The sequence below is a fragment of the Contarinia nasturtii genome, unplaced genomic scaffold (assembly GCF_009176525.2).
Source record: "Contarinia nasturtii isolate CC-2019 unplaced genomic scaffold, AAFC_CNas_1.1 Cnas_scaffold_2678, whole genome shotgun sequence".
Classification (NCBI taxonomy): Eukaryota; Metazoa; Arthropoda; class Insecta; order Diptera; family Cecidomyiidae; genus Contarinia; species Contarinia nasturtii.
In genome coordinates this window covers 1,006,313-1,019,881 of record NW_022199997.1, presented here as the reverse complement: position 1 = coordinate 1,019,881, position 13,569 = coordinate 1,006,313, and the positions used below count along the sequence as shown (strand labels likewise).

Here is a 13,569-nt window from a genome sequence, read left to right as displayed (position 1 = left end):
AATAAGAGAGCAAGAGATAATGTTGTGGTCACAGCGTGCTTGTCTCTCTTCGCAAGTGTGTAATCTCTCACTTGCATAAAAGACAATACACAAACTAACTGTTAACGGGAACGGTGCGATAACAAAAAAAAAAAAAATAGACGTCAATGTGTAAGAGTGTGTTGCGTTTGAAAGAATTGTTCAATCACTTCAGCTCATTTCATTTGCAACAATGAAAAAGAGCATCGTTGTTCTCGTCGTTTCGATATAGTCGTCACTTGAATTGAGAACACGACAAATAAACATCTTGCAGAGTGTTTACGTTTTGTCGGCGATTTTGTTTAGTTTGATGGCAGATTTTCAAATAGAATTTTTACATGTTACGACGTATCAACAGTAACATTCATGATAAGAACTATATGCACATACTCTTTGCACAAACTAAAAATAGAATTGTGGCGATAAATAGACATTCACTGAATTGATTCGTAATCGGAAGTTAATTGGTTTATCCCTTGTCCGGCGCCAACATACGACTAATTCAATATTTATTATTATTATTTTTAACTAACATAAACAGATCCGTCTGTACACATGAATGGGTTTCGGCGTCATTCTTGCAATAAATCGCATTTTATCATTGCCAAACCAGTGCATCTTTTTTCTACTAAATTGTCGGGTGCAAATGTCATATGGAAATTGTCTTGAATTTTGATTAATTGGTTGATTATTTTTTTCTCTATTTTGCATCTGTTCCAACATTTTTTTTCTCGTCTGATAACATTGACGACGTACAAAGTACACAAGGATTTTTTTGAATAAAATAAACAGAACTGCAATTGCAGATTTTTTGCGTTTTTTTGTTCGCAAATAAACAACGCAGCGCGTAAGAGATAAATGATCGATTAAAGTACGGAAATCATGAATTTTAAAAATAATTCGGCTGGGTAAATAAATGAATGAAATGAATTCATTTCATTCATGCAAACAATTTAAATTGAATTTTTATAAATGGAAATATTTTTTGAAAAAAAAAAAAAAAAAAATCTTTTATTTGAAAATTCGATTCGAATTGGAATTATTGTTCTGAATTCGTTAAGATTTTGAAAGTCGATTTTCAAGAGTACACAGCCAAATATTTCATATTTTCATTTAAACGACTACCTGTTTAGAAGCCAAATATTCGTGTGAAACTACACGAAGAATTTTTTTTTGGTAAAAATGAATAAAATTACACAAACATCAACGAATATAATGAATTATAAGAATAATTGATTTAATCGAATAATTAAAATTGCGTCATGAAACACGCGCCATGTATTTAATTGTTTTGCGACATCCAACTGGCCTGATGTGGATTTCTGGGGCAATAGACGATGTGAAAATCAGGCTAAACACAATTAAAAAAACTCACATATTGATCGATTAGAATGTAAAATTACAGCCGGAGTGATTTTTGTTGTTTATTTTAGAACTGTAATGCATTTATTATCTTCAATAATTTGGCAGTGATCCGAATCTGTCGCCTAAAGATACTGTTCCCAATAGAAAGCACGCCATTTTTAATTATGAACGCAATATGGAGGAATTGTGTCTTGCTCTCCCAGCAAGTAATAATTTTCATTTATTTCGATAAATGCATCGTTTTAAATTGATTGTCAACACGTGGTCAGCGCCAGGTTATCAACTGCATATGTCATCGAGATGTGAGGCAACAGAATTTTATGTTTAACTTGACAAATAAAATCAATATAAGTGCGTCAATCTTTATATTTTATTGATTATTGAATTCATTTTGCTATTTTCGAGTAAAATATTATTCCATCATTGCGAAAAATTTCTTTTCAACATTCAATGAATTGTTTTATTATTTGAAGTTTAAATCTTTACTTACCTCAATAATGCAAAAATTTCGACCGAAATTATTTCAATGTGAAAATCTTTTTGATTCAATTTTATTTCGAAACATTTAAATTTTGAACAGTTGTTGTTGTTTTTTTTATTTAAACTATTTTCATCTGTTAAGACTAAAATTTAATAAGTTACATCTAGAAAATTTGCTTTTTTTATAAATTGTTACTTCAAAATTAATACAAAAATAAAACTATGTCGCATCATAGTTTGAACGCATGAAATAGTATGAAATGAGAGTATTTGCATTGCAGATGATAATAGAGGTGGTTTCTGGGAAGGTGGCCAATTTTATTGGTATTAGAGTTATGCAAAACTAATAAAATATAACGTCTATTTCCAGGGTTCAATTTAATTCAAACCCACAATCAACATCTAATTTAGTGGTGCACACGTGACATGGAGATGAATAACAGATGACATTATAACTTGGCGCTTGAGTCACATTGTTTGTTTCTTCATTTTTGCTTACGAAAGTAACCATTGTCGCATCGGTATGCTGCCGAATGCTGAATTCAAGATTTTCTTGAATAATCGCCCAATACTTTGAGATGCAGCTGGTCTCATTTCTTGCACCAAGTCGTTGGCGTTTGTATTTAAAAATTGATTGATGGCCTCACCTGTCGATCGAGAAAAAAAACAACAACGAAAAAAATGAATTATTTGAAATACAATCGAACAATTGTTTGAAAGTAATTGATTCAAACGTACCGAGAACATTCTGACTATTCACGTTGTCTTTAACCTTGAATCGGGCATTCTTCATCGTGAAATCTAATCCAAGCTTTTCGATGTGCATGTAAGCTTCGTTGTTACGTGTTGTTTCCTTGCCATATACTTTGATGACAGCAGTAATATCACTAAATTCAGTCCAAAATTCACCATTCGATCGAACTGGCAACAAAAGTACATTGCCAACAATGTCATATTTGCCTCTTGCTTCGACACGTGGAATGGTCAAACGCATATCGAATCGAAGTTTCTACGGATTCAATAGAAATATTATAAGCATACGTATTTGAAAGAAAACATTTTTTTTTCCACTCACCTTAACATCGCTGCGAACTTCTTTGATGGTATAATTGCTAGCACCTTTGGCTAATATTTCGGCAAATCTGGCTTTTATCCGTACGGCACCGGCATCATTGTCCATATTCATTTGATCGATAAGCAATGGCTCTAGTGGCGGCACATTTATCTCAGACAGTCCTTTACCCAAAAATGGCCTCAAATGATTAAATGACCGTTTTATACAGTTATTTATTTGTGGATCGTTACGTTCGCATGGTAAAATATATTTGGCTGTAATGAAATATAAAAGAAATACTGATTAGAATGCAATGAATTTCATTGAAAGGATGTTGTTCTATTCTAGTGCTGACATAAAGACCACTATTTGATGCATTTCATCTGACATTGATTGTTCTTTTTTAATACAAATTAATTTCTTTTTTTGAATTGTATTATTTTCCAGTCATTGATAATACAAATTTATTTCAATATTATTTTCCAAGAATCGATAAAAATGGATGTCCACAATGTTTCTTTGTTTTTTCATTACAAAAAAAGGTGATTCAAGCAAAAAAACTCTATACTTGTAAAATCCAATAGTAATTAAATCCAAACCTTGAAATAACAGCCACAAAGATACGCATAATTCAGTAGCATATTTTTTTATTTAATAATTATTGGCTGGAAAATGTCAGCGATCACGTAGTGTGTAATTCATTATATTTTATACGGAAATTGCTTCCAACTACAAATTAAAACATAAGAAAATATGTACTAGCTATGAAATGGCGGCAGCATTAACAACGTCAAATATGGTAGTTTTATTACCAGTTTCAGATATTTCCAGTGAATTAAAAAAATATATTTGTTTTTTTTTTTTTTTTTTAAAAAAAAAAAAAATATCCAATTATTTTGATGATGTGATTCAGGGACAATCATAATTGATTTCGGATGCGCAATCAGTTTCTTCTGGGGATAAATCAAATTTTCAAAACAAATTACATTTTTACAATGCTGTCACATCGATCGTAAAACATAAGATCGAATAAGTTTTTTTCATATTGTTTTACATTTTGTTGATCATCTCATGTTTTTCTAGCGGATACCGAAAAATGTATGCTTAGATTATTGAATAAATTCATCGTTAACGGTCGATCTTTGCAGTTGAATATGTTGAAAATGGTATTGTCCACATTGTCATTTCCTTTTGAAGCTTGATAAATAGGTATTACTCTTAATTCCATATTATAGAGTCCATCGAAATGAAACCACGGTTTCAACTCTTTTTGTTCAATGACCACACTGTGCGTCTTATGGCATGCTATTGCAAAATCACAAGATATAATTTTAAAACTAAAGAGAGAACGAATAAAACTCAATGTCATAAAGATTTTTGAGCATACCATTCTCACTCTTTTCATATGCCGCACCTTACTCAGTCGATATATCATCGCATAAAATCGGCTGTTATATCAATAAGGTTTAAATGTACGAAAAAATAAATATTCAAAATATTGTGGAAATTCGAATAAAAATGCAAAAACGGAATGTGATTTGTTACTAAATCAAATAAAATGTTCGATATTGTTAAAATGAACGCACACAAATTTAAACTTGAAACAATCAAAATAAACTTTCTTATATATTTATGTTTCGAAAACAAGAAACCATACACACATAATATTATTGTTCTTAAAACATGTTCAATCTCTGGTTTTCCGTAAGAAACGTGTAATTATCATCATAATCTAAATTATGCATTACAAATGTATGTCGACATTATTCAAACGAACCAAATATTTATCAATTATTGTTATTCATCGTACTACACGTGTTTCTTAATACACTTTTATTTTCGGCTTGGTGCCACCGTCTACTATGGTCATGGTCGTAAAAAATCAAAATAAATATTTATTACACATTTCAATTGTGATAATTGTTTTTTTTTTTTTTTTTTTTTTTGAAAGCGAAGAAAACGAAAACTGCAAAGAAATCACAAATCCGGTTTTTTGTTCGTCTTACAAACCGTCAACATTTATATGCGTCATTATTTTATTTGGAAATCATACTGTCGAAACATATGCATTGTTGTGCATTTCGTATCCAAAATAAAACAAGATGTTGACATATCAGTTAGCCTTGGGGCATGTAGCAAAGCAATTGGCCCAACGAACACTTGCACTTGATGTACGTCTAGTTTCTTTTTGAGTTCCTTTGATATAAATATAAATGATCCGATTCATTGAACTTTTAACGGTAACTAGAAGTTAATGAGAATATCCGGATATCAATGCTTCCGAAACTTTACGTGCTTTAGATCATATGGTTTAAATGAAATACGAAAAAAAAGGTGTGCAACCTCCAGTCAAAAACCACAATTTCCAGTTGTATCGTATTTCATTCATATGGATTTTAAATTATAAATGCGAATAAATCAGCAGTGGTACACGCATTTAGCTGGTTTACAATTGAAATCTGTGCAAAGTGTATGAATAAAGGCGTGATAAGGTCATGGAAAATGACTGATTTACATAGACCATTTAGCAAAACGCCATCCGCATCGATGTTGAAATTTACAACAACAAAAAAATACACATCAATCAATTGCTGACTGGTTTCCTAATAGATACAAATAAACGTATTGAGACTTCCATCAATTGACACATAGCATTTTTTTTATTGCCGGTTTTTTTCTCAGCATTCATGCCGTCGCTCGTAAATGTATGTTGTTTATATAATCGTAACATGCTTCTATTTGGTTTATATTCTCAATTTTGCCAGTATTTTTTGCTGCTTGTGCTAATTTTTAATGTGCAATCGAAGCGATGTGTCATGAAACAGTTGGGTTGAAGCAATCGCAACATAAGAAACAAAATGAGGAGAAAAAAAAGAGTATTTTTCTTTCTCGGTGCTACACATTAAGTTTATAAGACAGCATAAGAATTCTCGTAACTAGAAACGACGCTTGTGTAAATCGATACGTGAACGTATTTATAATATTATTGTCGCAACTTTGAGAGATCCAAATTTGTATTTCGTGAGTTGGTTTTTTATGATTCCCTTAGAAAAATAGAAAACTTGAATGAAATAAACGCGTGGAAGCTAAAATATGTGATAGTCGAGTGCAATAATACGCGGCAAATGTTAAATACGCATTTGAACCGAGCAATTCGAAAACGAACGACACTTAAACTTTGGACTTAATGATTAAAATCATTTTCTTTTTTTGATATTTTGAACTTTGTGGCTTAACCCTGTTGGAATGACCAATGCATACTTTGAATAGCGCTAAATATTCATGGTAGCTGGTCAGCTCGGTTGAGATAGCTGCATTTTCAACGCCATTCACATTGTATTATATAGAATCGTACCAGACACTCAAATGATAACAAATCAAACCCGACTCAATATTATATGAACTCAGAGTGTGCGTCTCCGTGTACACTTGTGATTTGTTTACAATTAAAATAATAATATATATTTCATGTGAATGAATGATAATTGTAAATTATACATTTTTCTGTGAAATGATTATTGTTGTCAATGTTGCCAAAAAAACGCCAAAAGAGGCGAAACCGCAAAGACTGTTTGACATTTTTAAAACTGTTATGATGAAACAAATTCGATAACCTTCAAACCAACTGAACCCGTTAAACTTTGGCCATTTGCCATTGATACAGCCAATTTGCCGACATCTATGAATCATTCAGCTGGATGACTTCTATGTTCATGAATTCATAAGGTGATTTGTCTTATAAATCAATGCGAATGTAGGTCATATAGTATACGTTATCAGTTTTGTGTGTTAGTTTATTGCCATACATAAAATATGTGCTAGTTGAATCGTCACTTCGTATCGAAACTCTCGTATTTTACCGCAGGCGTTAAATTTGTTTTCGGGCAAAAGAGAACGATTAAAATTGGTTTCGCATGCATCGTTTCAAGCGATCCGGTAGATTGCAGCAAATGAGTGAAATTGATTTTTTTGTACTTTGTCGTATATGCATGTGTGATTCAAGCGTAAGCGATACGAAAAATGTATTGCAAAATGCGTTTGTGTTTTGTGTGTATGCGTGCTCACTACAATGGTTTGTGTATGTGTTTGTTGGCTGGTGCAAAATGAAGAAATTTGAAGTTGAAAGGCAACTTGTTGAGCATTCTGATGAAATCGTTGAAATGTAATATATTCAATGCTTTGCCTATGCACCATAAGCACACAGCTGCTGCTGATGTGATGTCTTCTCTTGCGCACATTTATTTACATCTTGAAAAGTGCCGCAAAACCCACCGATCGGCTTAGACTGATTCAATGCAACGAAAATTAAACTGAAACCGCCTCATTTAAAAATCTAAAGTGCGTGCAAAGGAAAATCATTTTTTTACATAATTCAAATTAAGGTTTTTTGCTACATCTTTTACAACATTTAAGAAGAATGTTTTTTTTTTTTGTATTTCACCAATATAATTGAATCTAAATCAGAACAATTGTATTTGCAGACGATTGGAATTTTTTTCAAAGGCCGAGCCAAATAAAAAACAAACTTATTGCATTAGGATGGTGTCTGAATAATTTTTGTAAACATTTGGAATGTAAAAATTGCATGAATCATTTGGCGCATAATCTCTTGACTCTGGTATTGCACCACAAAAACACAAAATTAACAACGACATTAATAGTACTAATAAATGTGGTAAAAAAGGCAACGACTGCTGCATGCACAATGAAAAATAATTCAACGGTAACATTTCACCATACTTATTATTTATGATTATAATAAGCTACATTCGTATCTGTGCGCGCGTTGTGTGTATAATAAATTCTCACATGGTCTCTCTGCATGTATGTGTGTCAGTTTTTGTGATTGCATTATGCTTCACATTGCAAGCATGTTGATCGCTTCTACATTGCATTATGTGAAATATTTTTTGAACTGGGCCTGTGCATATTTGAATATATATTTTTAATTGTCGTGTTTTGAGTTTTTCTTTGTCTGTTGAAACTGGAATTCGTTCACGATTTGGTCCCAAACGTCGTTGTCAAAAAAAATTATAAACAGTGTCCAATAAAGTTATCATTGGCTTTCAATATGCATTGACGTAAATTCAATCAGAATTAAATTTTATCCTTTCGATTGTTCCATTCAAAATAAATCTCAATGCCATGGGAATGCAAAAAATAGCTGAAAATAATGAACATAAATTATGATGAATAAAAAAAAGTCACTTACGTGTCTCTATCGATGAGCCGACTGCAATGGCAACCGCACTGAAAACAATCCAATTCATGACAAATTCCATGGCGTTGATCATACCACACAGACAAAACTCGATTCGTCAATTCTTGAATGCACTGTTTTCTCAGAAGTGATTTCACTCTTTCGAACTATGAATGTATGCTTGTGTGTGTGTGTCTGTGTTTTTAAATGCCGATTTGGCTGGCGATAATATGTTACCCAATTTCGAAACACTTAGCAAATAAATAAAATGCACACAAACTCGAATTACCCAATACTTTATGCGAACGAAAAAAAAATGTGCACGTTTGACTCTGTCGGTCGATGCCTATGACGCTATCACATTAACTTAACTTTGATCACCGATCGATCACTTGGCACTATCCAGTTAACAGTTTTGCGACTTTGCTATAGAATGCACTGATTCAAGTGTTCGATATGTTTTCCTTTCTCTCTTCTGTTCACCAAAAATCAGGCCAAAGAATAGATCCAACCAATTTCCACATCCGATAAGTAGTACTGAAGAACACAAAACACACGTTTCAATCAATTTACAAAAAAAAAAAAATATCGAAATTTCACAATTTAATTCTTTGTTTTTTTTTTGCTCAAAAACGATAAAACCGAATAAACACCTTCAGTGTGGAACAAAAACTAAAACGGTATTGCTAATTTTAATTTAAAATATATTCGCGTTTGGGCCGTTTCTTATATTATATTTTATTTTTTTTCGCGTGTATAGATGTCTGCATGTGCGCATTTATATTTATTTCACTTTTGTTTATTAAAATAGCAGCTTTATTTATTGTGTTTTACATTTGTTCATCATATGTGTCTATACACGAAGGAAAAAATGAAGAGAAAAAAAAAATTATGGCAGCAATAATCGAGTTATTCTGTTTTTTGTGCAACTATTACAAATGCCATTGATTTGGATTGCATAAATTTGTTGCTTTGAAGCTATTGTTATTGCAAGTGGCTGACTTTTCACACCAATGTACAACAACGAAAAAGTAACAACGGCAATCAATATAAAAAAAAACGAAATTCAGAGAATATCGACACGAAATATGATGAATTCAAATAATTTTGTTTGCTGGTCTTTTTAATTTAAAAGTCATTTTAACACTTGATTAGAAATGCAGAAATTGCCCTCAAATACTTTCAATTTCAATTAGAAATATTCAATTTAATTTTTCTTCTTCAAAATTGTTCGCTTTTTCGATCGTTTTAATGAATTTTGTGTTGTATTATGCACCTTGGCTTGTGAAACGCTAACTGATTCGGTCAATAAATTCCACGATGCAACTGTGCAATTTTACACGATTACCCGATCGAAGCTACGTTGTCATGTGTTGCTCGATCTACGATGAAACTATGAATAAAATTCACTTTCGGTTGGCTGTCTCGAGTATACGCGGGCTTTGATGCTTCGGTCTTTAAGTATTCACGTCGTTTGTTTGAGCTACATATCGTATGAAAGAAGAAAGAAAAAAAAAATATTGTTGATGTGTTTATTTTATGTAATAATTTAGCATGCTTTAACGTAATATGTAAAAATAACAGTGACGGCAAAAAAATATGGGCGAAGCAAATGAAGAAAAGATACACCACACATCGTATCAACACCGGATTAGTTGACTGAACGCATTTGAGAAGATTACAACATGAATTAGCCTGTTCGTTAGTGCGATGATTCATTATGATGATGCATAAAAATCAATTCAATATATCACTGAACCCATTTTAATCCAATCATAAAAAAAATCAAATTTAAATGATAATAATCGTTCTTTGATTGGTCTAATTTACTCGTTTATTTGCACTAGATCAACACGGCATTTTTTTTATAAGTTTATTCAATCACTCGTAATCGATTTTTTTTCTGTGTCCACTTTAAATTTGTTTTGTCTTGTTTAAACTTTGATTTATTTGTTGCATATGCAATCGAATTTTAAAAAAAATGATTTTATGTCTTACCAGTTAAAGCAAAAATTCAATGTAATTCTTGTTTGTTTCGAAAATATATAAAAAACGAGAAAATTAATGAAAAGTCTCGAACTAAATATGGTTAAACGAACGACTCTGCTCCACAGACAACTTTTTGGATGAAAAGCACCTTTTCAAGTAAACATGTAGAAAAATTCCGATGGATTTTTATATCATCGTCTGGTGTGATTCGTCGCTTAGAGTCGTTTTTCATGTCTCTAGTTCAAATACAGTCTACAAATACCAGTGTATTGGTGTATAGATGTGCACTAAGACATTGTGCGCTATTCGATGGCTTCTGAAAACACAGGTTGTGTGTATGTATGCTGGCCCACCGCAAGTATTACTGCCAACAAAATATCGGCCGTTGCTGCAGAAGCAGCTTATTGTCGTATTACTTATGTGTTTTGCTTTCTTTTGTTTATGTTTACAAACAATCAATGCAGTGGGGTTGTAAACAAAATCTATACTTACTTTTTATTGAATTTATTCTTATTGCTTTGGGCCAGTGATTGCCAAGCTCCAATTATAGAAATTTAAAAATCTGTTTTGTAAAACCAAATTCTATAAAAGCAAAAAGAATCAAAATAAAAGTTGAAATTCCGGTATTTTTCGTTTTTTATTCAACAGACAGTATATTCCCACGCCACAATGTCATCAAGAAGTGACATTTCCATATTGTGACAGACCTCGAAAGATTATTAACATTTCTTTAAAAAAAACTTTTGCGAATAAATGCGAAATTTTCACCACTTGAGGACATCATCATCATTTCATATGTTTCCATTCTTCTTAATTGCATCAGTTGTCCACTATTCCAAGCGGAGTGTGTATTGTGGCTATAACGCAGTAAGTTAAAAAGTAAATCTTATTTTTTGTGTTTTTTTTTTATTCCGATTCAAGGTCAAACAGTAAAATAGAATGAAATAGGCGAATTACCTTAAAAGAAAATCTAGTTCATAGCAAAGATAGGCAAAAAACCGTTTTGTAGTAAAAAAACGATGTCGCGACGTTGTGTGTGTTTGTTTGTGAATGAATGGTATAAATTGGGTATATATACATTAATTTCAGTTTCGGAAAGATCACAAGTTTGAGTGGTGCGTATAATGTACGGTGGATTGCAACAAATCAAATAACAATGGGAAAATACATTTCTTTGTTTACATTTTGTGAGTCCGAATTTGTTTCTCAATTGCCATTATGCTTTTATTTAATGGTTTATGTTCCATGACATGCTCCAAGATTGAAACACTATCGACTACGATCAAGTGAGAAATTACAAATGGTCACAAAATTACCACTCGACAGCGAATGGAACATACTTCATAATTAAAGTGTAAGCTATACTGTGTGCACGTCACGGCCCGATGACCTTCACCAAACAGTAATTTCGTTTTTGTTTCATCTTCTTCTTTCTTGTTTCGAATTCATTGCTTTAAATGTGTGCCACACATTTAGATGACCGCTTCCAATAATCGTGGCTTTGACCTTTTTCTATAATGTAATATTTTCTCACACATTTGATGACTAAAACGACAAATTTCGTCTTCGTTTTGTATATCACAATGTTGATTGCAAAAAATATGGAACAAAAAACTTGATGAATTTTTGAGAAAAGACAGAGTCGAACATCCACAAGAAATGATTTATTCGATAATTGAACTGTACGTGCTTTTTTATGATTTTGAACGAACTGGATCTTGTTCTTTAAATTTGTACTCGCTGTTTTACTAAGTGCCTTTCGTATGCGAGTAAGTTCAATTTTTTCATAATTGAATCGCTAGATGTCGCTCATTTTAGTGGAGGTAATAACTGACTAATCTACGCAAACTTCAAACCAAACCATATATTTTTTTAAATAACGCATCCATTAAACTCAAATATTTACACAACAAAAATATACAACATTATTTTTCAAAAGATGGAAAGCATAACACTACACTGCCAGTCTTTGACATAGTCTAAACGTGGGACTACTAGAAGAAACAAACTAATGTCCAAATGAAATCGAATGGTACAGTTCGTTATATCTGCATAGTTTTGCTATTGCCGATTACTCCAACCGAATTCTGTATATCCAGAAAAAGTTACACATAGCCCAAAGTAATGGCTATAACTTTTATTATATCAGTAATTTGTTACTTATTTGTATTGCATTTTCTCGGTAGCAATCGTCTCAATATCTGCACTATTTTCACAAAAGCTTAATTATAGAGCCACACAATTAGTTTTAATTACGGATGTTATACTAATTTTTCGATATTTTGATTTGCTCAATCTGCAAAAAGCCTTTTGAATTAATTGTTGAAAGAGTCCACTTCATAGAGACGAATTCGGTTAATATAAAATTCAAAATTTATTAAATTCCTACAGATAGCAGAATAATTGAGAAACAACTTCTTAAATATTTAAATTATACATCAATTGCAAATATTCACCTATTCCGATTACCCAAATGGAAAATTTAAAAAATAACTTTTTTATTTATGAAATTATGGAAGAAAAACTTTAATTTGTGCAAGTCAGTATTCAGACAGACATTCACAGACAGACGTTCACAGAGTAAAAAAAAAGATTCCCAGATTTTTTGGGTTTTATCGTCGAAATTCAATCGCACGGAAAATCTGATAAGTTATTTTTGAAGCTTAAGACGAGCTGAATTGAATGATATTATTGTTTCTTCGATAAAATTAGAAATGAAAAAAATGGAGTTCATGAAACCAAAATAGTCACATGGGGCTAAGTTGGCCACTTCATTTTTGAATTTTTGTCGTTTTCAGTGTTTGTAAAATATTCTGAACACATTCGAAGTGCTTACACATCATTTTCTTTTCAATTCAGTGTGTCGTTAAAGCAAAATGGTTCACATGTACAAGTATAAAACGGCTGGAGTAGACAAATCAAAGATGAAAGCGGCTGTTCTATCAGTTCGTCGTGACAAAATGTCATTTTGAAATACAGCTTCATTACATGGTGTCAATCGAAACACATTGGTAAACTGCTAGGGGGTTCCGACTTATGCGAATGTTCCATATGCGAGCAAATGTTTATATATTTGTATACATATATATTTTGCAAATGGAAACGAATGCTCGCGAATGTTTCATACAAATTTGCGGGATGTATATTCGAATGTCCGCACATGTGAAAGTCGAAACTGGGGACTAGGTTTAAATAATTGTACCAAAAATGTACTTAATTGTACCGCAATTTATTTTTAATTGTACCTTACTCGTTTGGCTAATATTTGAGGTTCAAATTTCGGGGTACTTTTTGAAAAGTACATTTTAGGTACAATTATTATCAGCCATAAAAATTTAAAAAATATCGTTGAGTTTTTTTTCGTCATTCTATCACAATATTGAGTTGGCCCGTAATGTGAGCTCCAAATATTATCGAAACGAGTAAGGTACAATTAAAAATAAATTGCGGTACTATTAAGTAC

At 31.9% G+C, this 13,569-nt stretch overlaps 1 protein-coding gene across 2 annotated transcripts; it reads right to left on the bottom strand.

Moving 5' to 3' along the window:
* Nucleotides 1-1,980: 1,980 nt before the first annotated feature.
* Nucleotides 1,981-10,276, bottom strand: LOC116348889 (protein takeout-like). Of its 2 annotated transcripts, none has more exons than XM_031780086.1 (6): nucleotides 10,116-10,276; nucleotides 9,394-9,600; nucleotides 8,130-8,654; nucleotides 2,939-3,192; nucleotides 2,602-2,872; nucleotides 1,981-2,510 (listed from the first exon to the last, which is right to left on the bottom strand). In XM_031780086.1, exons 3-6 carry the CDS (start codon nucleotides 8,209-8,211, stop codon nucleotides 2,359-2,361), a joined length of 759 nt encoding a protein of 252 aa, XP_031635946.1. In that variant the 5' UTR covers nucleotides 8,212-8,654; nucleotides 9,394-9,600; nucleotides 10,116-10,276; the 3' UTR covers nucleotides 1,981-2,358. The 2 variants fall into 2 exon arrangements, with proteins under 2 accessions (XP_031635946.1, XP_031635947.1); XM_031780087.1 differs by having other exon boundaries at nucleotides 9,466-9,600.
* Nucleotides 10,277-13,569: the final 3,293 nt, after the last annotated feature.

What these genes read in the sequence shown, in the direction of transcription:
- LOC116348889 (XM_031780086.1), bottom strand. Translation starts at nt 8,211, where the DNA reads ATGATCAACGCCATGGAATTTGTCATGAATTGGATTGTTTTCAGTGCG. An exon ending in AAGTTCGCAGCGATGTTAAG is followed by an intron (nt 2,873 to 2,938) that starts GTGAGTGGAAAA and finishes TTGAATCCGTAG; the next exon opens with AAACTTCGATTCGATATGCG. An exon ending in GAATAGTCAGAATGTTCTCG is followed by an intron (nt 2,511 to 2,601) that starts GTACGTTTGAAT and finishes CTCGATCGACAG; the next exon opens with GTGAGGCCATCAATCAATTT.